The sequence below is a fragment of the Elephas maximus genome, chromosome 6 (assembly GCF_024166365.1).
Source record: "Elephas maximus indicus isolate mEleMax1 chromosome 6, mEleMax1 primary haplotype, whole genome shotgun sequence".
Classification (NCBI taxonomy): domain Eukaryota; kingdom Metazoa; phylum Chordata; class Mammalia; order Proboscidea; family Elephantidae; genus Elephas; species Elephas maximus.
Window position 1 is genome coordinate 32,568,108 of NC_064824.1, and position 27,844 is coordinate 32,595,951.

General features: G+C 38.7%; 1 protein-coding gene across 1 annotated transcript in view; it reads left to right on the top strand.

Annotated features, from left to right (window-relative positions):
* Positions 1 to 27,844, top strand: part of THSD7B (thrombospondin type 1 domain containing 7B) — a 989,424-nt gene that overhangs the window by 534,308 nt on the left and 427,272 nt on the right. The window contains exons 8-9 of the mRNA XM_049889254.1: positions 17,481 to 17,672; positions 20,312 to 20,546. Of these exons, the coding sequence (XP_049745211.1) occupies positions 17,481 to 17,672; positions 20,312 to 20,546 (427 nt within the window). The remainder of the gene's footprint in view (positions 1 to 17,480; positions 17,673 to 20,311; positions 20,547 to 27,844) is intronic.

Below are 27,844 nucleotides of genomic sequence, written 5' to 3' on the forward strand. Positions count from 1 at the left end.
CGGAAACCCTGGTGGCATAGTGGAAAAGTGCTACGGCTGCCAACCAAAGGGTCGGCAGTTCAAATCCACCAGGCACTCCTTGGAAACTCTATGGGGCAATTCTACTCTGTCCTGTAGGGTCACTATGAGTTGGAATCAACTCGACGGCACTGGGTTTGGTTTCTTTTTTTTTTTTTTTTTGATACCATTGCTTTCTTGCCTGCATGGTTTCTGCTGAATAGTCAGAGTTTAGTCTTATTGTTTCTCTTCTGTGTGTGACTTTTTGTTTTTCTCAAGCTGCTCACAGGAATTTTTCTTTGTCTTTGGTTTTAGCGAGTATGATTATGATACGTCTTGGTGTTTTTCTTTTTGTGGCTTATCCTGTATGGGGTTCATTGAGCTTCTTGGATGGTCAGCTTTCCACCATTCATGATATTAGGGAAGGTTTCTGACAGCAGTTCTTCAGTGATCCTTTCTGTGTTTTCCATTTTCTTTCCCTATTCTGGAATTCCAATCACTCACAGATTTTTGCTTTTGATTGTATTCCACATAATTCTTAGGGTTTCCTCATTTTTCTTCATTCTTTTTTCCTGATTTTTCCTCAGACAAACTTGTATCCAAGTGTTTGTCTTCAATTTCTCTGGTCCTGTCTTCCATCATTTCAGACCTGCTCCTCAGCCCTTCCATAACACTGTGCATTTCTGAAATCTTGTTGTTTATGTTTTGGATTTCTCATTGTTGTTTTTGTATGATTTCTAGTTGTGAACTTATTTTGGCATTTTGTTCCTGTATTATTTTCCTAGATCTTCCATTTTTTTGTCTCTATTTTCCATGAATGTCTGCCTTTTCCGTAAATTTGTCTATTTTTTCCTCATTTTTGTCTGCTTTTTGCTTCAACTCTTGGATAGTTCTGAATATTAGAGATTTGAATTCCCTGTTAAGTAGTTCTAGTGCCTTTTCTTCTGCTGGAAAGTTATCTGGTGTTTTATTGGGACATCTACTGGAACCATCCCATTCTGTGTTTTTTTTTTTTTTGTGTGTGTGTTTCAAAATTGTCTGCTGTCTTTGGGACATTCAGTAGTTATTTTCTTTGTTCCCTGATTGTAGATTTGTTTGTTTGTCCTGCTTTTTTGGTTATGTCTGACAGGGGGTTTGTGCATTCTTTGTTGTTTGCTCATCTGTAATCATGATACTTTTCACCTCCTTGTCCAATGGGTGGGGCCAGTCACTCAGCTATGCTGCAGCAGGGCAGGTCCAGCTGAAGGGGAGGGGCTGGCATGGGTCGTTTGTGGCAGGTACTAGGGCCAAAAGTGCGGGCCAAGAACCAGTACCAGGAAGGTTCTGGTAGGCCATACCTGTGCTGCTCGGGAAGTGTGATGTTCAGCACACAGTGCGGGTATGTAGGAAAGGGGGGTTGTGTTGTGTGGAGCTAATATGGCTATTGGAAAGAGGAGAGACGAACAGGGATCAAAAACAAACAAATAAACAAAGGAGAAAGAAAAAAAAAGAGTGCTAAGGGAGATTGCTATTGGAGTGGAGAGATGAGAAACTGAGAAATGGAGAAAAGAAAAAAGAAAAAAAAAATAACTAGTTAAAAATTTGAAAAAAATAAGTAAATAAAAGAGAAGTCCACTGGGTCCCCCTGGTGTGGCTGCAAAGACTAGGGAAGTGGCTTCTAGCCTGTGTAGTATAGCCTGGCTAGAGGAAGTAGATATGTCACACAGCACCAGGTACTCAGGAGAGAGGAAAAAGGAGGTAGTTATAGACAGACAAGAACTGAGAAATGAAGAAAGACAGAAAGGGAAAAAGGGAGGGGGGAAGAATGAAAGAAAAGAAATAAGAAATGCCTCCAGGAATCACACATCCATGGCTGTGCAGATTAGGGGAGTAGCTCCTAAGCCATGCACTTTATGCCGGCTAGAACATAACAAAGCAACAACAAAAAGCCCCAGGGATCTCACCAGCGTGGTGTCGGGAGCCAGGGGAGTGATTCCCCAGTTAAGCAGGGCTTCACAGCCTTTCAAAAAGAAGCAGAGATGGCACAGGGATCCAGGTATTCAAGAGAAAGGAGGTGGATGTGGTGGGAGGACACAGAAGATACCAAAAGAAACAGAAAGAAGCAACACCAGCTCAAGGACCTGGCCATTGTGGGTGGGTGAATACGAGCAACCCGGGTCTCCATCATCACTTCTAAGGAGTATACTGGCTGTACTTTCTCTAAGATTGATTTGTTCATTCTTCTGGTATTCCACATTATATTCAATATTCTTTGCCAACACCACAACTCAAATGTGTCCATAATTCACATGCATATTGAAAAGCATGTCATTAGATTTCTTAACTGCTGTTTCCATAGGCATGGATTGTGGATTGAAGTAAAATGAAATCCTTGACAACTTCAGTCTTTTCTCCATTTATCATGATATTGCTTATTGGTCCAGTTGTGAGGATTTTTGTTTTTTTTTATGTTGAGGTGTAATCCATACTGAAGGCTGTGGTCTTTGATCTTTGTCAGTAAGTGCTTCAAGTCCTCTTCACTTTCAGCAAGCAAGGTGGTGTCATCTGGATAACACTGGTTGTTGGTGAGTCTTCCTCCAATCCGTATGTCCTGTTCTTCTTCATATAGTCCAGTTTCTCAGATTATTTGTTCAACATACAGATTAAATAAGTACAGCAAAAGGATACAGCCCTCACACACACCTTTCCTGACTTTAAACCATGCAATATCCCCTTGTTCCTGTATGAATGACTTCCTCTTGGTCCATGTACAGGTTCCTCATGGGCCCTATTAAGAGTTGTGGAATCTCCGTTCTTCACAATGTTATCCCTAATTTTTTATGATCCATAGAGCTGAATGCCTTTGCATAGTCAGTGATGCACAGATAAACATCTTTCTGGTATTCTCTGCTTCCATTTCTGGTATTCTCTGGATCCATTTGACATCAGTAGTTATATCCCTCGTTTCACATCCTCTTCTGAATCTGGCTTGAATTTCTGTCAGTTCCATGTCTTTGTATTGCTGCAACCTTAAATTTATTGAGCAGATGTTTCCCTCTATTTATTATGACTCAGGAAAAAGTGCTTATGCACAAATAGCCTAATAAGTGCTTGTTTAACTGCCTGGATGGATTATGAAATTATTTCTGTAACCAGTGAGCCAGTTAGAATAAGATAAATTATCAGAAATATCTAAATATTCTAAAATGGCTTCTAAAGATACTATGCCCCACAGGCAATAAATGCCAACAGAATTATTAATGATAGAATTGAAGATTTAACCTCTTAAGTAAAGCATACATGAAATAAAATATTTATTTCATAAAGTAAGAACATGTTTCTTTTTTGTCTTATTGAACAAGAAAATGGAGTATACAGATTTCAAATGTCTGTAGTCTTCATCTTTTATTACTTCGAGCTTGCAGTTTGAATTTCATGTCACTATTACTTTTATGAAGTATTGACAATTTGGCAACAATATAAAGTGATATTTGAATGTTTGAGACGTTTGCTTAAGTTTACTGCATATGTTTTGAAATATCTCAATGTGCATTTTATTTACATTTTAAACTTTAGTTCATGTGTTGATTTCTCTTTCCTGAATTATTTGAGATTGGCTGGAAAAATAACAGTGCTAAATTGAGTTATCATTATAACTAGGAGATTAGTTTTGAGAAGATAGACAAATGGAAATAGGGTTTATTCTGCATTAGAATTCATTCAGTCTCTGAAAGACATCGGTATCATATCAGCCTTAAGACAGTGCTAGTGAGGTATAGTATGCACGTACGTATGTATGTATCAGAAATCCATATGTTCCTATAGCTCATACCACCAGTGTAATTAGTGTAGGTGAACTCATTTTTTATTCATTATGTGTGTGTATTTCCAGTTGACATCAGCTTGATTTGAATAAGAATGTAGGATTATGCCTTCAGTGTTCATTCCTTTATTATTCTCTTTTTCTAATTATTATCTGTCTAATTTTCACTTGGAAATTGTATTTTTTTACAATTGTCTGGTTTTACTGAAGACTGAACTAAGCTTTTGAAAGCTGTCTGTATTCTGCTTGGATTTCAGACTCTGATGAATGATGAAACATAGTACAAAAATGAGTTTATGTGCCCTCTGGCCTGTAGTATTGTAATCCTGTATTTTAACAGAGTTTGTGAAACAGATTGGAAAAGCAATATATAATCATTATTTTAGGCTCTTAGTTTACAACATTTTGATGAAAAAATGGTATGGCACAGTTCTTACCTAGTTTATCATTGCATGCCTTCAATGTAGTTGTGTGGTTTTGCATTTTATATGGTTCTTCAATACAGTAAAAAACTAGTCGTTAGAACCCTTCCATGTTCTACAAAATTGAATAGGAAAAATTGAACAGCCAGGGGATCAGCATGGGAAAAAGCATCACGACTTTTTTTTTTTCTAAAGGCAAATACTGTGGTCATCCTTGAAGAAGGTTGTAATCATGGATATTTGGCTGCTTTAAAATGTTCTGCTGTTGTAAAATTCTTCCCTAGTGCAAATATTCTTAGAAGATGTTGGTGAACTCAACATATTATGCATAGATCCCAGCATGTGCAAGATCTAAGGCAAGAAATGGTAATATCATAGTTACTCCAGTAGTAGGCATATGATGAAGACAAAAACAGAGGCAAGTACCAGCTTAAGGATAATACAAGCTAATCTTGCCTCTCTTGTACATTATTCAGAGGTAAGCTTCCCAGAGGCCTGAGCTTAAAAATTTGTTAGAACGAATATAGTTTGCCATGGTCCCTAACTCAAGATATTGTTGCTGTCGTTAGGTGCTTTGCGTCGGTTCTGACTCATAGCAACACTACGTACAGCAGAATGAAACACTGCCCGGTCCTGTGTCACCCTCACAGTTGTTGTTATGCTTGAGCCCATTGTTGCAGCCACTGTGTCATTCCATCTCCTTGAGAGTCTTCTTTTTCACTGACCTTCTACTTTACCAAGCATGATGTCCTTCTCCAGGGCCTGGTCCCTCTTGATAACATGCCCAAAGTATGTGAGATGTAGTCTTGGGATCCTCTCTTCTAAGGAGCATTCTGGCGATACTTCTTCCAAGACAATATATTACTATCACAGTTATATCATGATAACTGTATTAACTATTACGCTGCAGGCTCTCTTCTTGGGGTTTGTATTTATCAACTCTTGACTTCCCACAATAACTCTAGGGAATAGGAGTGATATGAAGTAGGTGTTGTTAGCATCACAGTCACCCTATGGAATAGAAGTCTTCTTTATATACAAAAGGAAACCAAGGCACAGAGCAGTTATGTCCTTAGCCGATAAGTGGCAGGGGTAGGATTTGTGTCCAAGCAGCTTGATTCCAGTTAATGTCGTGGTTAGAAATGTGACTTGTTTTCCAATTAGTGCCTGATGTTTCAATTTTGAATCATCACATGTATCTACCAGGGGTAGGGGATGGAGAGTACAAAAGCATAAGATATAATTTATACCCTAGATGGGCTAGACATCTTGCTCTTTATTTCTCATTCACTCCTGCATTCAGAATTTATTGAGACCTTCTATACACCAGACATTGTGCTAGAGGCTCCATGCAGGGTAATTCTGCTATAAAAGAAAAAGTTGCATCTGCATGCAGTTTTCATTGTAGAGAAATACTACATAAATATTCAAGCCAGAAAGAAATTTCATTTTGTCACTCATCCCGTAGTTATAGTATAGTGCTGGACTCTTGGTTGTTACATCAGTAATATCACAGAAAAGCTGTGCTTTAACACCGCTGATATATGCAAAACTCTTATCAGTGCTGTATACTGGGACACACTGGTCATAGAGTTCACTGTGTCTGAAATTATGAAAGCAGAGATCCTGATATACAATTTTTGACTCATTTTTCTGTAACAGGCAAGGTATTTTCTGTTCTTTCCTGAAAACTTTGCATTTTAAAAGCAGACTTCCTATACCACCTGAAACATAAAGGAAAAAGTTGATAATCGTACTTCAGAAAAATTAAGACCATTTGCTCTGCAAAATACCCTGTTAAGAGAATGAAAAGAAAAGTCATAGACTAGGCGAATATATTTGCAAATCACATGTCTGATAAAGGTTTTATATCTAGAATATGTAAAAAAATCTTTAAACTCAACAATAAGAAAACAAGCAACCAAATTAAAAAAAAAAATCAAAAGATATGAACAGGCACTGAAAAGATATATGAATGACAGGAAGGGACAAGAATGGGATGAATGGACACAGGAACTCAGGGTGGAAAGGGGGAGGGTGCTGTCACATTGTGGGGACTGCAGCCATGTCACAAAACTATGTGTATAAATTTTTGAAGGAGAAATTAACTTGAGCTGTAAACTTTCACCTAAAGTACAGTAATAAAAATTAAAAAGGGAAATGCCTGAAAAATCTAATCTTAAATTTAAAAAAAGATATATGAATGACAAATAAGCACATGAAAAGATGTTCAATATTATTAACCATTAAGAAAATGCAAATTAAAACTGCAACAGTAATGCTAGTACATACATATAAGAATAACTAAAACAAACAAGCAAGCAAAACTGGCCATAACAAGTGCTTGCAAAGATGTAGAGCAACTTGAAGTTCACACACTGCTGATGGGAATGCAAGATGTTACAGCTACTTCGCAAAACGGTTTGGCAGTTTTTTATAAAGTTAAATATCCACTTAACTTTATGATCTAGCAGTCCCACTCCTAATTATGAAAACTTATATTCACACAAAAATTTGTATAGCAGCTTTATTTTTTTTATTCATAATAACCAAGATCTGGAACAACCCAAATGTCCTTCACTAGGGGAATGGATAAGCCAGAGGTGCTACCTCTGTACAATGGAATACAACTCGGCAAGAAAAAAGAATGAATTGTTCATAAAAACAACAATATGGATGAAGTTTAAATACATTTGGCTAAGCAAAGAAGCAAAACTCGAAAGTTTCATACTGTATGATTCTGTTTATATGATATTCTAGGAAAAAGAAAAGCAAAACTGTAAGAACAGAGACTAGATCGGTGGTTTCCAGTGGTTAGGATTGGGGAAAGGGGTTGACAACAAAGGGTAACATGAAGGAATTTCTGGTCTGATGGAACTGTTGTGTATCATGCTTTTGGTGATGCTCACAAGACTCCATTATTTGAGAAAACCCATTGAACTGTAGTGAATTTTATTGTTATGTAAATTTAAAAAGCTGTGGTTGATCATAAATACTGAAAAAAGAAGGTAATTGCAGTTTATTTTTTTTTCCTCAAGACCTTAAGGAAGTTTATTTTTCTTGACTTTGTTATTCCATTTCCAGAAATTTAATCTTAGGAAAGTAATCAATTATATGGTCAGGATTGTCCTTTGCAGTATTATTTACCACACACACAAAAAAAAGATCTTTGAAATGACGTATAAATTGTGCAAATACAGTAAGGTAGTTAGATACATTTTGAATATTTCCCATGGACAAGCATGAAATTATATTTCTGAAGGTGAATTAGAGAAATAATCACCCTTTAGTAATGTGTTATAATCTATTGATTTACCCAGTCTAACTTAAAAGTATTTATTTTCAAATATTTAAGAAACTTCTAGACAGTTTGAACTACATTCTAAAGGTACACCTCATTGTCAAGCTAGTCCAAATCCCTTTCTAGATAGATAGATGTTACATAGACAGATAGATAGACAGACAGATAGATACATAGATAGATAGATGGATGATAGGTAGATGGAATGAGTAATATTATGTCTGACTTCATAGTCGTTTTCATTTCTTTTATATTTTCTTTTCAAAGACAGAATTGAGATGGCGAATAGAGACAGTATCTTTTATCTACATCATTTTTCTCCTTGGAATGTTCTTCATTCTTATTTTAACCAATAATGAAAGGCCACATTATATGTAAATGGTGCTTTAAAATTTACAAAGCTTTTTTTTTTTTTTTTAATATTAGCCTCTCTGATCCATCATCAGGCCCAGTAATATAATCACGGATGACAGCAGTACCCTCCTATTTATATGAGGCATTGAGGCCCAAAGAAGCCAAGGTCACATCTTTGCTAGGTGTTAAAGGTAGAACACAAATCCAGATGTCACAACCTCATAAAAAATCCTGACCATTATTGTAATGTACTGTTTAGTTGTTCTGGAATTTTACCTTTTGAACAGCTATTTTTGTTGTTGTTGTTGTTAGGTGCCATCGAGTCAGTTCCGACTCATAGCGACCTTATGCACAACAGAACGAAACCCTGCCCGGTCCTGAGCCATCCTTACAATCGTTGTTATGCTTGAGCTCACTGTTGCAGCCACTGTGTCAGTCCACCTCGTTGAGGGTCTTCCTCTTTTCTGCTGACCCTGTACTCTGCAAAGCATGATATCCTTCTCCAGGGACTGATCCCTCCTGACAACATGTCCAAAGTTATGTAAGACGCAGTCTCGCTATCCTTGCCTCTGGGTATATTTCTTCCAAGACAGATTTGTTCATTCTTTTGGCAGTCCATGGTATATTCAATATTCTTCGCCAGCACCATAATTTACCGTCTTTCTTATTCATTGTCCAGCTTTCACGTGCATATGATGCGATTGAAAATACCATGGCTTGGGTCAGGTGCACCTTAGTCTTCAAGGTGACGTCTTTGCTCTTCAACACTTTAAAGAGGTCCTTCGTAGCAGATTTACCCAGTGCAATGTGTCTTTTGATTTTTTGACTGCCGCTTCCATGGCTGTTGATTGTGGATCCAAATAAAATGAAATCCTTGACAACTTCAGTCTTTTCTCCATTCATCATGATGTTGCTCATTGGTCCAGTTGTGAGGATTTTTGTTTTCTTTATGTTGAGGTGCAATCCATACTGAAGGCTGTGGTCTTTGATCTTCATTAGTAAGTGCTTCAAGTCCCCTTCACTTTCAGCAAGCAAGGTTGTGTCATCTGCATAACACAGGTTGTTAACGAGTTTTCTTCCAATCCTGATGCCCCGTTCTTCTTCATATAGTCTAGCTTCTCAGATTATTTGCTCAGCATACAGATTGAATAGGTATGGTGAAAGAATACAACCCTGAAGCACACCTTTCCTGTCTTTAAACCAATCAGTATCCCCTTGTTCCATCCGAACAACTGCCTCTTGATCTATGTAAAGGTTCCTCATGAGCACAATTAAGTGTTCTGGAATTCCCATTCTTCACAAATGTTATCCATAATTTGTTATGATCCACACAGTCGAATGCCTTTGCATAGTCAAAACACAGATAAACATCCTTCTGGTATTCTCTGCTTTCATCCAGGATCCATCTGACATCAGTAATGATATCCCTGGTTCCACATCCTCTTCTGAAACCGGCCTGAATTTCTGGCAGTTCCCTGTTGATATACTGCTGCAGCCATTTTTGAATGATCTCCAGCAAAATTTTGCTTGCGTGTGATATTAATGATATTGTTCTATAATTTCCACATTTGGTTGGGTCACCTTTCTTGGGAATAGGCATAAATATGGATCTCTTCCAGTCAGTTGGCCAGGAAGCTGTCTTCCATATTTCTTGGCATAGGTGAGTGAGCACCTCCAGTGCTGCATCTGTTTGTTGAAACATCTCAATTGATTTTTCATCAATTCCTGAAGCCTTGTTTTTCGCCAATGCCTTCAGAGCAGCTTGGACTTCTTCCTTCAGTACCATTGCTTCATGATCATATGGCACCTCTTGAAATGGTTGAACATCGACTAATTCTTTTTGGTATAATGACTCTGTGTATTCCTTCCACCTTCTTTTGATGCTTCCTGCTTCGTTAAATATTTTCCCCATGGAATCCTTCACTGTTGCAACTCGAGGCTTGAATTTTTTTCTTCAGTTCTTTCAGCTTGAGAAACACAGAGTGTGTTCTTCCCTTTTGGTTTTCCATCTCTAGCTCTTTGCACATGTCATTATAATACTTTGTCTTCTCGAGCCGCCCTTTGAAATCTGCTGTTCAGTTCTTTTACTTCATCAATTCTTCCTTTTGCTTTAGCTGCTCGATGTTTGAGAGCAAGTTTCAGAGTCTCCTCTGACATCCGTCTTGGTCTTTCCTTTCTTTCCTGTCTTTTCAGTGACCTCTTGCTTTCTTTGTGTATGATGTCCTCACAACCACATTATGTTATTATAGGCTGAGAAACTTGGTCCACTATGCGACTCCAGCCACTGCCGTCGAGAAACTTGGTATAGTTGCTAAATTAGACAAGTGACACCAAAGATGTTTGCTTCTAAAACAAACGGTTCATCTGCTGTGCAGATGCAATTTCAGATAACTGTTGACCTTTGGGAACATGTTTATCTTGGAAATATTATTTCTTTTTTCCAGCTGTTATTATTTCTAATCTAAAGCATTTTCTTTTTAGTGTTTGTCTTGAGTTTCCCCCAGGTTTATTTTAGCCTTTGCTCCTATGTTCTTTCTTTTTTTTTTTAACTGTGATTAGAGTTTGATTGTTTTTCACTTTGTGAGCCTTCTTACATTATTATTATTATTATAATTATTATTGTTATTATTTTTCACTGTTTTTGTGTCACTTATCCAAGTATACATGGTCTGTGCTGTTTTTGGTGACTATCCCTACTTGGCTCTTTTTATGTTTGGTCTTATGTTCCATCTCATTCTTCCTTCTCTTCATTCTGAATTCTTTTCCATCTGCTTATTTTTTTCTATTTTTGAACCCCCCCCCCAAAATCTTTTGCCTTCAAGTTGATTCCAACTCATAGCAACCCTCTAGGATGGAGTAGAACTGCCCCATAGAGTTTCCAAGGAGCGCCTGGTAGCTTCGAACTGCTCACTTCTTGGTTAGCAGCCATAGCACTTAACCACTATGCCACCAGGGTTTCAAGTGCTGTCTGATTTGTTGCATCCCATGATATAATTCTTGGATAATGGAGGAGACCACTCCATTGGGCTTATTCCTTATCATGCTAAACTTACTGAGGAACACAGTAAGAAGCCCTTTATAGTTTGGCATTACCTAAAAGCAACATGATTATATTATCTAGGAGCAATGTAATGAGAAATATATATGTAAGAAATGAACTGGAACCAATACAGCATAATAAATAGGACATGACTTGTAACATCTTACAGATCTGTGTTTCAGGCCTAACTCAGACACTTATTAGCAACATGACTTTGAACAAGTGTTTAACCTGTCTGTGCCTGGGTATACCAGTAGTGCCAAACTGATGGCATTAATGTGAATATTAAATAAAATACTTTATATAATGTGGTTAGCACAGAGCCTAGCCTCCTCTAAGCTTTCTCCAATATCAGATGTTGTCATTATTACATTGCATTTGTTAATGTTTTTTATTATTTGTATTATATTACTTAGCATCAAGTGTCTTTAATTTTCTCCAATGTTTATACTGGATAGACAAGTAGTCTTTAAACTGTGAAACTGACAGCAAGTAGAAACATCAGTTACATAGCTGGCAATATTAAGGATGGTGCAAATAGCTTCTGTTTAGCTTTTATTCCATATTTTATTGCTTTGAAGTATAAACAGTTCCTTAGCTGATTAGGGTTTCAGTCCAGAAGTGTCCCGAGGCTACTTGCCCTTGAGGAAGTAATGTTTAGATTAAGAAAATGGAATTAAGTGCATATGAATTCCACTAAATTTGCGATGTCCTGTCTGTTGACATCTTACTCAGCTATTGGCAAGCATTTAACCCACACTTATTGGCATTCTTTTCTGAGATTTAAATAGGACATAAAATTTTATGACATGTAGAGTATTTTTGATAACTGTTTCATTAGTTTTCATAGATAGTGTAATAGTATACAAGAGGAAATATCAGTACAGTACCTAGTCTGCAGTATTTTTAGAAGTGTAAGGTAATTTGAAGTTTGCATAATAACAATACTGGTCCATTTTTCAAATCATTCAGTACATTTGAGACTATCTAGATTTCTCCTTTCTTTTTCTTATTTTCTGTTTCATCTAAACCTTTTGTCTTTTCCTTTTGTACAGTGAAGTCTAGTTCAGAAAACTAAGAATTACAGATTATGTTGTTTATTGTTGTAAAAAATAGATGGTAGTTTATAATATTAAATTCCAGTTCCCTAGATGTTACAAAACAAAAAATGCTATGTGATGTAGTATATAGCATATGTATGATTTAAAGATTAATTTCTTGTAAAAAAAAAACCATACTCTGATAAAACCAAACCAAACCCAGTGCCGTCGAGTCGATTCCGACTCGTAGTAACCCTCTAGGACAGACTAGAACTACCCCATGGAGTTTCCAAGGAGCACCTGGCAGATTCAAACTGTTGACCCTTTGGTTAGCAGCCGTAGCACTTAACCCACTATACCACTGGGGTATCCCCATACTATGATAGCTATCCAAAAAATCCATTGTCGTCGAGTCAATTCCAACTCATAGTGACCCTATAGAACATAGTAGAACTGCCTCATAGGGTTTTCAAGGAGCGACTGGTAGGTTCAAACTGCTGACCTTTTGGTTAGCAGCCCAGCTCTTAACTACTACGTGACCAGGGCTCCCTGATAACTTATATGATTGCCTGAACAGTGGCCACAGAGGGTCTACCATGAGCTATGTAGACTTTATCTTTAAGTAGTATGTACGTCTGAACTATAAAACAAACCATTCTTAAAGAGTCTTAAGTATATTTGTATGTTCAAGAATCTTTTCTCAGTCAAGTACTTGCTCTTAGAGCCAGTAACAGGGCAGGCCTGAGAACAGTAGTGTGAACTCTGGCCAGGACCCAGGCATTTGTCCATCTGTGCCATGATACTCTAAATCAGAAGCAATCAAAACTGAGTGATGAGGTCAAAGCAATACCACACCCCATATTTCCAGAACCATAACTGCTTTAAACAAGTCTACTTCATGAAGAGAGAACTTGTAGTTTGTCACTATTGATCCCAGAGAGCCTGGCGGGGGCTGGGAATAGTTTTATAGAGTCTTCTTGAAAGATGAATTTGATTTCCCTCTTAAATATATTCTGTTTTATTATGACGTTAGATTATCAGAGCTTGTGAAAATCACTTTAATGGCGTAGTTTCTGTCCCATATGCTGCTTTATTTTCCATGCTTGCCTGAGATTTCAATCGGTGGCATTGATCTTTCCACGAAACTGAAAACAGAAAAGTGTAAGTGCTGTTTTGCGATGGGCTCTATCTGTGCAATGGAAAGATAATTATACCAATGTGGATGAGCAGATGAGCTTACTCAGGCTCAGTTGCTTTATTTTTGGCTCTTTAATGGCTTATATTAGCCAACCATATCAATAAAATGATCTGTATAGTTATAAATATTCTTTATATTTTAGGTGGTCCGGCTTGTGAAGTTATAGGTAGTGATTTGTACACATGTATGAATGGTAAAGTAAGTGCTTCTCATGGCTATTATATAAATAACTAGATTCTTTAGATGAAAAAGACCATTAGTTTTCTGCAGTGTATGTCTTTGCAGACAACATCTTTAAAAATTATTATATATTGACAGCCAGCCAAGTGTTATCTTGCTATGCATGTTACATAAATTATTTCTAATCCTTAGAACATACCTGAAAGATAAATATTATTATTAAGTTATTAAAAATGATACAGCTGAGGTTCAAATAAGTTAATGATATACTCAAGAGGATAAAGATTGGTGCTAGGATTTACATGTAGATACTTCTGGTTAGGATCCCATTGTGCGTCCTTTCTTCTGAAGATCTTTTATAAAATAGCTCATATATATGTTGCGAGGTCTGTTTATGACTATTAGGTTGGGTTCTCTAAAGAAAGTCTGATCTGTTTGCTCAGTTTCTGAATTACCCTGTATACTTAAGGGTATAGTAGTTGCACTGAGGAAATGGGTATATCGGTAGATAAGGAAGTTTAAATTTTAGAAAGGAGTCCCTGAGTGGCACTAATGGTTAAGCACTTGGCTACTGACCAAAAGGTTGGTGGTCCAAGTCCGCCCAAAGACACCTCAGAGAAAAGCCTGGTGATCTACTACCAAAAGATCACAGCCATTGAAAACCCTATGGGACGCAGTTCTACTCTGACACAGATAGGGTCTCCATGAATCAGAATCGACTCAACGGGAACTGGTTTTCTTTTGTTTTGAGGTTTTAAAAAGTGTTTGTGTTCCTGCAGTGAGTACTGATGGTGCTAAATGTGTGATGACTGGGGAATGGGCTAAATTTGGATCACAGGAAACCTGAGGGCCTAGGAATTTAAAGGAGATAGAAATATAACAAAACTTGTGTGTCACTCCAAGTCATTCATAATTTGATCTCAGATAACTCTTCCAACGTCTAATTTCTCTTCCCATGCCCTTTCAGTATTGTCATCCAAATAGCTTGTACTTTCCTACCACCTTACCTTTGTGGACACTTTGATTACCTGAAATATCCTTCCCCATTGCCACCAGTTCTCAATCTTTCTCTCCTTCCCTTGTTGAAAGCCTTTCTCTATCAAGCCATTCCTTCAGAGATGCTCTCTTTGAATCGATACAGCATTGTCTGTTTGAAACACACATTTGCAATATGACATTTACTTTGGATTTTATCTGTTTATAGCTCATCTCCATCATTAAATCATGAACTTGAGGGGGATAAATAATGTTTTTACCTCATCATATGCCTTGAACACAGTGCTCATTAAATAATAGTTGACACTTCTATAACTCTTGAGGGCAGGATATTCTAAAAGTATGTCCAAACAAATACCATTTATGGGACAGAAATGCTCCTCACAAAAGGATAGTCTTTGGTCAAATAAGCCTGAAAAACACTCTATCCCATTTCCCTTGTAGAAAATTTAAAATGCTTATGGCATTGTCCACACTTTGAGGAGTGCTTCAATAATGTGACCATTTTGCTATTTTAACCCAGACTTGCCGACTTTCCCCCACCTTTTTTTCATAAGACCCCTATTAATATATTACTCTTCAAAATGTTCTTTGCAAGACACTGCTTTAAAGTATTTTTGTATAAAATGTGTATTAATAATATTCACAAATGTGGAAATTGATGTTTGATGTTAATTGGGCATTTTTTTTGGCCTGCCTGCTTTTGTAAGTGGGAAGGCACCACCCTTCAGCTGCATTGGTGTGTGTGTGTGTGTGTGTGTGTGTGTGTGTGTGTGTGTGTATGAGTGAAACATACAGGGTGGGCTCAACCTGAAGATAGATTGAGAGTGCAAAGGGAATGATTGAAACTGGTCTTTCAGCTTGATTATCTGCTAGAATCTCTGTTGCTTCTCATAATATGCTTGAAAAGTTTTATTTTTACCTCAAGGGCAATGAGCCTGGCCTCATTTCCAAATATGAATCCAGATATTAGCAGTGCACCATCTTTTCCTTCAAGCATCCTTGTTCACTGTCGACTTGTTTATTTACTTCCTCAGGAAAGGAATATCTGTCTGTCTGGAATCAGATATGGCATGGTTAATGGGAAAAGCAGAGGTTTTGGAGTCAGAAAGTTTGAATTTGAGTCCTAGCTCAGGCCTATGTGAGTCTGAGCACAGTTGCCTTTCTGAGTGTCTGAGTGTTCATCCATACAAGAAGCCAGGTCACATCTGTCTCTGAGCATGTCTTAGGAGGTCTGAGCGATATACGCAAAGCCCTTAGCACAGTGGACACCCTGGCGGTGGTAGTGGTTAAGAGCTATGGCTGCTAACCAAAAGGTCAGCAGTTGGAATCCACCAGGTGTTCCTTGGAAACTCTATGGGGCAGTTCTACTCTGTCCTATAGGGTCCCTATGAGTCGGAATTGACTTGATGGCAATGGGTTTGGTTTGTTTTTAACACAGTGCCCAGCACAAAAGAGAGGCTTGAAAAGTATTAGTTGCATTTGCAGTTGTTTTTGTGACCCACAGGTCATGATGAAGAGAGTTCCACAGGCGGAAAATTACACAGACAGAACTGCCTCTCTCTTGTTGTTGCCATTCCCTGTTTCAAGTTGTTATTTCTAACTATACATGGTATTCCTATCCTTTGTGTCTTCTGTTTTTATAAGGAGACTGTGAACTGAGAGAGTAGTAAGAATTGAATTTTATCTGTGAAGTATCTATGAAGAGGAATATTTTTTTAATTCTAAGAATATGTGAATAAATAACCTGAAAGAATTTTTAAACCATTTTAATCATTTGAAATTTAGAAAAATAACTTAGAAATGACCCTGTTACTCTTAACCTCTGTAATTGTAAAACATCATTCCCCCTATTTTATATTTTCTGTTAAGATCTTGTGCTATCAACAGAGAATCCCTGATGGAGCAGGAGAAAAGTGAGGTGCAGAACTCAAATTCTACTAAAAAGACCAGACTTAATGGTCTGAGACTGGAGGGACCCCAGAGGTCATGGCCCCTGGACTTTCTCTTAGCCCAAAACTAACCATTCCTGAAGCCACCTCTTCAGACAGATTAGACTGGACTATAAGACATAAAATGATACTGGTGAAGAGTGTGCTTCTTAGCTCAAATAGACTCGTGAGACTAAGTGGGCAGCTCCTGTCTGAAGGTGAGATGAGAAGGCAGAGTGGGACAGGAGCTAGTTGAATGGACATGGGAAATACAGGGTGGAGACAAGGAATGTGCTGTCACATGGTAGGGAGAACAACTAGGGTCACACAGCAATGTGTCTAAAAGTTTTTGTGTGAGAAACTGGCCTGAATTTTAAACTTCACTTAAAGCACAATTAAAAAAAAATCTTTTGCTATGATGTTTTTATCAGAGTCTTTAAAATTTTATTTACATAAAGGCACTGGATTAATAACAAAATTGGGAATCCTTGGGTTTAGAATGCATTTGGGTCATCTTTTTGAGTATAATTTCTGTTTAGCAATTCATGGGATTGTTTAAAGGGAGAATAGAAAATGCATTAATGAAAATTAAGGATTGGCTTTCAACTTTTGTCTCAATTCATTATATAATGTTGACTCTAGGCCCATTTCCATTGTAGTTTCAGATTATTTATCAGTATGCACAAACAGAACAAAAGAGTCATCATGTGATACTCTTGCTTAAGGTTATGTATTTAACTGTGAAAGTGCCTGAAAGAAAATTAGAATGATAAAATTCTTCTTTATAAAGTGGAATAGAATGTTCAACATAAATTGTGGGTTTCAGGCTAACAGGTTACCCTCACCTTCATTTTGCAGAAAACATATATTCTTATTACATTTGGCCGTTAATAGCATGTCAGCCATGTCTGTCTCCATCCATCCATAGCTAACTTGTTCCTGGAAGAAGCAAACTTTGTCCCTATGAAGAATGACAAATGGGAGTTTTGTTCTGGTATCTATCTTTCGAAATGCCAAGGGATCTCTGGGCAATGTTCCTTAACATAAATATTTTGAAATGCAGACGAAACTCTCCCTTTTTGCTCTTTATTGGTTTAGACACCACGTAAAGTCTTCTAAACTAAACTGAAGTGATAGAGGAAACAGGGTACCTCAGTGTTCCTTGGAATAGTCTTGATTATGCATTAATCAGAATCTGTCTTGAACTGGTTGATTACAGGAGAAGATGTTTCAGGGAGTCTCTGCCCAGCACCTCCTCCTCCAGAACGGATGGCTTGTGAAATCCCCTGCCGAATGGACTGTATGGTGAGCGGGTGGACAGAATGGTCCTCCTGTTCCCAGTCCTGTTCAAATAAAAACTCAGATGGGAAACAGACTAGATCGAGGACGGTCCTGGCATTGGCTGGAGAAGGTGAGTAACAATAAAGGTATCACCATGTGAGTTACTTGTTCAAAAAAAATTTTCCCCACTAGGTAACTGAAAGGTTCCTATTGGGGATGTAGCTACGCATAAGTGATCATGTTATGTACCCTAATTCCAAATGTCTCAGGTTGTTAGCGCTGCTGTAACAAAATCTACCACAAGTAATGTCCTTAGATGTCTTGAGATTAAAAAGTCTAAATCATAATCTTGACCATGTCAATTTTTCTTGGGGCCTCTCTCCTAGTTTCTGGTAACTGTTGGAAATCCTTGACGTTCTTTTGCTACTTATGGATGCATCTGCCTTCATCGTCACGTGTTATCTACCCCTGTGTGTCAATGTCTATTCTGCTGTTTTAATAAACCACCACTCAGAACAGACCAGATTTAGGGCCTACCCTACTCTGGTATTACCTCATTAACGTAACAGAAGAAAATCGCTATTTCCACACAGGATCATGTTTCCAGGTATAAAGATTAGGAGTTTAACACAACTTTTTTGTGGAATACAATTGAATCCATATACCAAATTCATAATTTCATTTCTATGTATACTTTTTTTTTCTTTAATCCTCTAATTTATCTGTCCTGGGTTTACATATTTATATTTAGCCCATACCTTTTTTTTTTTTTTATGATGGCACAAGTGATTTGTGGTCAGCTGCAAACATAATGGTTGGAGGTTCCAACCCACCTAGCGGCTCCTTAGAAGAGAGTGCTGGTGTACTGCATCTGTAACCCTATGGAGCAGATGTACTCTGTAACACATGGGTCTTCATGAGTTGGCCCAACTCAGTGCAGCTAACAATAACAACATGTACAGGGTACAGGCGCTAGTAATCAAATGGATGTTATTTTTCATTATTCATTTTTTTTTTTTTTTCCTGAGAGAAGGAAACAAAGTTTAGTGGATACATATCCAGTTTCAAGTAGCTTGTGTAGCTAGAAGCAAAACTGTGATATTTCTGGTAAAAAGAGATCCAAATTAGGAATCGGGAGACTTGGCTTCTCAACCTGGAGCCGCCAATAATGTTGGCAAGCTACCTGATCCTTATGCCCTGGGTTCCTGTTATTAATGCTGGCTTGTTGTCATGGGGAGAAAGATGAAGGCTGTGAAAATGTCTTTGAAGGAGCTAAAAAGTGCTATGGGAATGTAGATGTGTGGCATCAGGACAAATTAGAGGAGCAGATGCTCCTCTCATTTATAGCAATGATCTCTGTCTTCAGACACACACACGTCATTTCTTTCATGCCCTCCCAAGACTTCCTCTGCCTACGGCTCAGTTAAAACAGCAGGGTACTGTGGCCACTGGCTGTGAGGAACTCCTTTTTAAACAGGATTCTCTTCTGTGATCCTGAGAAATGGGGCCAGGGTCAAGATGAATGACGATTTTCATATTCTTAAATTGCAGTTGCTTCCTTTGCTTGGTTTTTATATTTCTGGAAGGGGAAAACTAGGCAGTAGTATTTAATGGGAAAAAAATAATAAAAATAAGAAAACATAAATTTTCTTAAGCATTAGACCCACTGAATAAAGCATTATAGTGTGGATGACTGGGAAAAGATCAATACTTTATATAAATAACACTTTTACATGAATATAAAAATGTGAGAGAAAAGACGGTAATGAAATTTGATTGTGTGGTTCATCCAAGAGTGTAGGATGCACATCTGTCTGGCCTCCGTGCCAGTGGATAGCACGTTGTCAGATATGATTTCAGATGAGCTCTTGCTTGCCAAGCTTTAGCAGATACTTATGGATTTCCCACCTCTCAGGAAATGCACTGCTTGATAGAGGATTGGTGTCTTAAAATGGTTCTCTGAGAAAAATAATTCCTTTCCTGGAGAAAGGAGGCCATGTGTGGGCAGTGGTGTGTGTGTGTCCTACCTAATACCACTTCAAAGTCATGGGCTATTATATCTAACTGACTAATTTATGTAGGCATAATGATATTAAAAGTAAAGCATTTGGGGGGGGGTAGTTTAGCTCAGAGATACCCCAGGGGTGGGCAGTAGAGTCAATTACTTTTCCAATCTAGTTTGACTTGGACTGCTGCTTGTTTTTTGGGAAAGAAGATGACAATATAGTATCCTCAGATTGTTACTCAGGACACAAAAACCATGGCCTTGGAACGGGAAGGAGAGTACAATTGCTCTGGCCATCGGAAGGCAGTGTCAAAAAGACCATCTTTCTAGACCATTAAACTAAAAAAAAACAACAAAAACAACCCATTTCCATCGAGTCAGTTCTGATGTATAGCAACCCTATAGGACAGACTAGAACCGTCCCATTAGGTTTCCGAGGAGCAGCTGGTGGATTTGAATCACCGACTTTTCGGTTAGCTGTGTGAGCTCTTAGGCACTGTGCTACCAAAACCAAAAAACCTGCTGTTGTTGAGTCGATTCCAACACATAGTGACCCTATAGGACAGAGTAGAACTGCCGCACAAGGTTTTCTAGGAGTGGCTGGTGGATTCAAACCACAGAGTTTTGGTTAGCAGCCAAATGCTTAACCACTACACTACCAGAGCTCCAAGCCTTCTAGACCATTGAAGCAACAAAAATAACAAAAAGAAAAACAACAGTAACAGCAACAACTATGTGTTCTCTCTTATTTTTATTGTTTTCAGGTGGAAAACCATGTCCCCCTAGCCAGGCCCTCCAAGAATATCGTTTATGCAATGACCATTCCTGTATGCAACTCTACTGGGAGACATCGCCTTGGGGCCCCTGTTCTAAAGACACACTGGTGACTGCCCTTAATGCAACCATTGGCTGGAATGGAGAAGCTACGTGTGGTGTGGGCATTCAGACACGGAGGGTCTTCTGTGTTAAAAGTCATGTAGGACAAGTGATGACCAAAAGGTATTACTGCTATATTACTGAAAGTGCATATGATTTTTGCATAGTTGAGCATTTTTAACCAAAAACATTTATCAAGCAACTGGTATGTCTGGGTCAGTGCTACAATAATAGGATTTTTTTTTCTTTTCTTTTCAACATTAAAAAATATCCCTCAAAGATAAACATAGTTACAAACAGGTCGTTTGTGCTATTACAATATGTATTTTGGTTAATGAATAAATTAATATCCGCAAGTACTGGTATGTTTGACTAATTGGACATATTTTCTATAGTTCATCTCAGTATTTTTGAATCATCTCCAATCACGTAAAGGTAGATCAGCTTTTTGAAAGTATAGGGTTATATCATACTCTTATTAAAAAAAAAACAAAAACAGTTGCTGTCAAGTCGATTCCTACTCATGGTACCCCTTGTGTTACAGAGTAAAATTGTACTCCATAGGATTTTCAAGCCTGTGACCTTTCAGAAGCTGATCTCCAGTGCTTAACTGTTTGTGCATTCCAGGGAATTCTTTTTTAGGATTCTTCTTTAGGCCCCACACATCTTTCTTGCAGTGAGGAGATCAGTTAATCCGCCATTTTTTGTTATAGTAGTCTATGCCCTCAACTAGGTTACAGTCTAGTGCTCGACTATTAACCAAAAGGTTGGCAGTTTGAACCCACCCAGAGGCACCTTGGAAGACCATCCTGACAGTGTGCTTCAGTTTACTCTACACACATGGGGTTGAGTTTGAACTGACTTGAGGGCAACTAACGACAACAATACTCCGTATATATCTCTACGTACAGGAAAATTATTAAATTTGGACATGGGAACTAGGATATAGATGTCAGAGAGAGTCAAGAACAATTTCAAGTGATGGGGAGGGAAAAAGAGTAGTTGAGTAGTGAACTCGGCTGTTGGGATTTTGTCTCTAGACTGAATGAGGAGACGTAACTCTTCCTCAAGTCCACATGGGAAAGTTTGTGAAGAAGAAAATGGAAGAGGCCTATTTTCTGAGTGAATGGCCTGTTTATAGGGATTCCCCACCATCCGTATTTGGATGAGTCCCCTTCATGTGGTGAAAGAGCGCACTCCAGCCACAAGGTAGCCTGATGTGAGCTTTGGGGTAGTGGCACAAGGTAGGCAACTTAGAGCCCTTCTCCAGAAACTTTCAAGCTGAAACTGGGAAAATGAAACTCTCTTTCTTTCTGTTCATGATGTTCTAAGCATGTGAACCAAGAGTTGCCCCAGCCATGGTTGAGCCTGGGGAAAAAGCAGGAGAGAGTGAGGCTGAGCTCTGACAGAAGCAGCAATGGAGGCAGAGCAAGTGTTGGCACCATTAAGCTGTGGTCCCATCCTTCCCAAATACACCCTTGTCCTTCCTGAAAATAAGCAAATACATTCACTCTTCTGCTTAATTCAGTACAGTTTGTGTTTTGCCTTGGTAACTCAGACACCTAAATAATTCAGTCTGGAACACCATGGTGATGGAATCTGAGCCTTATGCACACTGTTATGGCAGCCATTTTGGCTGAATATGAGGTGGGTCTGGGAAGCTGGGCTCATGGTATTGAGCTGATGTTGGCAGACATAGTCCAGACTGGCTAGACGCTTCCCCCTGCTGGCACTGGAGCATCCAATGAGCAGCCAAAAACCAAAACCAAACCCAGTGCCGTCGAGTCGATTCCGACTCATAGTGACCCTATAGGACAGAGTAGAACTGCCCCATAGAGCAGTTCTACTCTGTCCCCCAGTGAGCAGATGGTTGTGCAAATACAGGCGAAGTTAACTATGACCCGAAGGAAGACCTCATCTCTCTCTACTTCTCCGTGAAGCTTACAGAGAATTGGGGTTGGGTGTTCCTTACTGTTGCAACCCCTGAGTTTCCCAGTGTCTGGCCCGTAGTCAGTGTTCAGTAAACAATTCTGGAATTCAGGAATGAACTAGACCTATGTGTTGAGAAGTGATAGGGTTGACAAGGATTGGATATGAAGATTGGAAGATGGAGAGGAGCTGATTTTTATCCTCTGCTTCAATAAAAATTACTTTACCAACCATGATACATTTTGGCAAAGGGGGCTGTCATGAAGAGTAGTGAACAGAACATACATATCACATTCATCTCTTATTAATTCATAAATATTGTTTCTGCTGTAGCATCTAACTCTACAGTGCGTGTGATGTTTTTTAGATCAACTTGTGTCATTTGTGTTTTTCAGCTTACGAGGTAGCCGTGGCACCCCGTGGACTGATTCAATCAATGAGACTTATAAACAAATATAGACAATAACGTTTATATATCATCTGGCTCAGTTGATAATCAAATCCACAGAGCTATGGTAAAATCCTAAAAGGCTTATAAATATACTCTGCAGATATGAGGATGCCTTTTGTCTGGGAAAGATTGCTACCTGTATGATGTTCATCTTATGACCTAATTTCTCAACTACTTAAAAAAAAAAAAGAAATGCAGGAAATATTAAGATGAATATCCAGATAAACATAAGTATGGCTGAGGTGTAAAAGAGAGCCTTACATAAAACACAGTAAACTAATTCTTCATAATGATGGAACAATTTAGCATGCCTAATATCTGATCAGAATGCTGGTGGTGCAGTGGTTAAGAGCTCGGCTGCTAACCGAAAGGTTAGTGGTTTGAATCCACCAGCTGCTCCTTGGAAACCCTATGGAGCAGTTTTCCTCTGTCCTGTATAGTCATTATGAGTCAGAATCAGTTCAACGGCAACAGGTACGAGTAGTATCTGATCTTTTTTCTTCCACAAAATTTTCAGCTCTGAACCACAACAGGAAAAATCCACTTATCATGAATGTAATGCTGTTTTCTTAGTTAAGAGGCATTAGAATTGAGACTGATACCTACTGAATAAATTATCACATTTTAAAGGTGTTTTTAGACATGAAAATTCGGGTTGTATGTTCAAACAACCCTCTATTTCCTCTTCTATTCTTATAATTGATTTTTTTTTTTTTAATAAAAGTCTCTGAATACATCAGCTTTCTCACTGTGGCTTATCAACTTAAAGATGTTTTGTGACCAAAAAAAAAAAAAAATCAAGTTTACAGTTTGATATATGATTCACAAACTAATATGTATGGACTTGAAAATTTACATAAGTGAGAGTAAAATATTATTATTACACAGTAAATAACCTTCAGTTTTGTTCTGGTTTATCAACACAGAAAAATGAATTGCACAGATGTTTTCCCCAATACACACATATATATAAAAAAAAAAAAGACATTGCTAATTACTTTTTGCACTGTTAATGAGGCTGAAGATTTAACAACCTAGCTTTAATTCTTACTGTATGCCTCCAAACAGCCCTGCTAAACACGAGCAGCCTACATTGACTGTAGTAAAGTTAATTAAAATTCTTAAGGTTAATGAGATTAATTGAGTTGAGAAAATAATACGTAGTGGACAGTAAAGCTCACAGTGAATTTATTAGCAGTAGAATGTATCCTTTGCTCTGCCCTTTCAAAAAAAAAAAAATAGGTAATTTTGCTCTGTTTCATGTGAAAGCCTCGGCAGTCAAAAAATATCCCCTGCTACTTGTGAAATCCTTGGGGTGGAAGTAAGAGGGAAGGAGCTGAAAGGAAGAAGAAAATATCCTAAAGAAAGAGTGGTCTTCAGGGTAGAGAGAAGGAAGCCTGCCTCCATGGATTGATTGGGCTAAAAATAATGTGTCATCTCAAAATCCACCTCCTGAGGGGGGGAAATTAGCCTGTTATCCTCAACACAGAACTTTTTGCAAGTTCTTGGGTTGTTGTGGTTTCCATGTAATTGTATAGGTGAGAATGTTAACTATCCTATGACTAGTAGAACTGATCAGATCAGAAAATGAGAACCAGATAGGATGGAACTGAGCCAGAAGTGAAAGCTTGTCGGGGTATCTCTGGGGTTTCCTTTGGTTTTGTTTCACTGTTCAATGCTTTCATTTCAGTTGAAATGTACAAGAAATAATGGTACAGATTGAGAACATACAACCCATAGCCTTCCAAGGTTCCTGATAAGGCAGTTTCTACTTTTTAATGTAAAAACACCTGGGATTTTGTGAGATATAGTAATAAATAGCTCCATTTCAACATCTGATATTTAAAAAGCTGACAGGTTTGCCCCATCTAGCAGCGTGAGATGAATGTGTCAGCTCCTAGGTTGGATGGTGATTGAGGAGACGGAGCATTGTGTGTCTGCATCTTGATTATGGAGGCATAACTGAAGAATGGCCAGTCTCTGTAGCTCCATTGATGCAATTCAGTACCATGCTTATAAGGAACTGAACCCTACAGGGCGAACAAAAGACAATAGCCATATAGAACTTTGCAGTGCAACTCCAATACTGAAATTGAATACATCCATCCTTTCATCAAGAGTACTGCTAATCCAGGATCAGAGTGTGACACAAGAAGTAGAAAGCATAGATTTTGACAGAAGACAGGGTGCCACACATTATTTACTAGCTAAAAAGTGAGTCCAGGGGGCGGGGGCCAAGATGGCTGACTAGGTAGAAGATACCTTGGATCCCTCTTGCAACAAAGACTCGGAAAAACAAGTGAATCGATCACATACATGACAATCTACGAACCCTCACCATCAAACACAGATCTAAAGAGTTGACCTGAGTGACAGAGACTGAGAATGAGCAACCACAGGGAAGCAACGACTGTTTTCAGAGCGTGGAGCCAGCATCCCAGTCAGAAAACCTTGGTGCCGGGCTTTGGACTGGATGTAGGGGAGCTGAGCACAGCATCCTGAGACGGCACAAACACAGGACACAGCCCTAGCCCCCAGAAGCTCGGGGGAAGCCCAGCCAGTGCATGCAGGCAGCACAGTGACACGGCTGACAGGAGGAGAAGTCACTGGAAGGCAGCAACTGGTTTTGGAGCCTGGAGTGCAGCGTCCCAGCTGGGGAACCTTGGCGCTGGGCTTTGGACTGGGAGCGGAGGAACTGACCACTGCTTCTGAGACAGCACAAGCACAGGACGCGGACCTGACCCTTCGGGGCAATCTCGACCCAGCCAAAGCACACAGGCTACGCAACCCTCGAGAATCTCAGATAAAACACTCATCACCAAGCAAGATAAGTAACTGTCTATATTCTGGGGTGCTACTCTCACCTATCTATCTGATCCTTCCCCTCCCCTTCGCAGGCGGCTTCATTAACATTGGAATCTCCTGAGCCAGAGACTGAAGTGCTCTGCGTTTTTTTTTTTTTTTTTTGGTCTTTTCCTAACCCATTCTCCTGGCCTGAGAGATGCAGCTACAAAAAACCCATGGACCAAAAATCCTTCCCTGACTTCCCGAAATTGGACTAAAAATGCAGAACCAGCTCCAGCCAAGCATATGAGATCCACAGTCTTGGGCTTTCATCCCTGCAGGGAACAAGGTGGCTATTATAATGCAAAGGCAATTCTGATAGGGATCTGACTGTAATTGTTTTAGAGGATTACTGGAAAGACAAGTTTCCCAGGTCTGATATCTCTGCTTATTAAACAGAGCCCTCACTGACCCACAATGGGGAACTGAGGGCTGAAGCTCCCCCCAGACCACCTAGCCTCCTGCCTTAGGGGTTTGAGGATGGTGAAAGCTACCAATCTGTAGAGGTACATGCATTGGGTACCTAAGGTACAGCTGCAGAGCCCACCCACCAAAGTGCTTTAGGAATAGAGACACACCTACCTCACTGGCACTTGGGGGAAGCCTGTCAGCATCCTGCCCCCCCCGGAGTGTAACCCCTGCTGCTACTAGAATCTGGTGCACACAACTATCACCACTACTTCTCTAGGTGGATAGGTGACAGTCTGCACCACACACTTGGTGACCCAAAATCAGATTCAACTCAAGAATAGTGAATGGACTCTTAGGCTTATATATCTGGTAACAGCCCAAACCAGCTGGTAATAGGACATAAGTGATTCAAGGGCTACAACAATCAAGACAGCACAATCTAGTAGCCCATTTACGTATATTGAAAGAAAACAAAACAAGATAAGACTCAGTGAGTAAATATAAAATAAATCACTACAATATCTTAGTGATGGCTCGGAGACAGCAGTTGATATCAAACCACATAAAGAAGCAGACCATGATTGCTTCTACAACCCCCCAAACTAAAGAATCAAAATCTTTCCCAAATGAAGATACAATCCTGGAATTGCCAGATGCAGAATATAAAAATCTAATTTACAGAAACCTTCAAGACATCAGGGATGACCTCAGAAATGAAATAAGGCAATCTACAGAAAAAGCCAAGGAACACACTGATAAAGCAATGGAAGAAATCAAAAAGATTATTCAAGAACATAGTGGAAAAATTAATAAGCTGCAAGAATCCATAGAGAGACAGCATTCAGAAATCCAAAAGATTAATAGTAAAGTTACAGAATTAGACAAATCAATAGGATGTCAGAGGAGCAGAATCGAGCAATTGGAATGCAGAGTGGGGGAGCTGGAGAATAAGGGAATTGATACCAATATAGCTGAAAAAAATCAGATAAAAGAATTCAAAAAAATGAAGAAACCCTAAGAATCATGTAGGACTCTATCAAGAAGAATAACTTGCATGTGATTGGAGTTCCAGAATAGGGAGGGATAACAGAAAATACAGAGAGAATAGTTGAAAATCTGTTGGCAGAAAACTTCCCTGACATCATGAAAGATGAAAGGATATCTATCCAAGATGCTCATCGAACCTCATATAAGATTGTTCGAAAAGGAAATCACCAAGACATATTATCATCAAACTTGCCAAAGCCAAAGATAAAGAGAAAATTTTAAAAGCAGCTAGGGATAAAAGAAAGGTCTCCTACAAAGGGGAATCAATAAGAATAAGTTCAGACTACTCAGCAGAAACCATGCAGTCAAGAAGGCAATGGGATGACATACATAGGGCACTGAAGGAGAAAAACTGCCAGCCAAGGATCATATATCCAGCAAAACTCTCTCTAAAATATGAAGGTGAAATTAAAACATTTACAGATAAACACAAGCTTAGAGAATTTACAAAAACCAAACCAAAGCTACAAGAAATACTAAAGGAAATTGTTTGGTCAGAAAATCAATAATACCAGATACCAGCACAACACAAGGTAACAGAACAGAACATCCTGATATCAACTCAAATAGGGAAATCACAAAAACAAATTAAGATTAATTTTAAAAAGAAAAAAATGCTCACAACAGGGAATCTTTGAAGTCAACATGTGAAAGATCATAATAATCAAAAAGAGGGACTAAATACAGGTGGCATAGAACTGCCATATGGAGAGGGAAACAAGGCGATATAGGACAATAC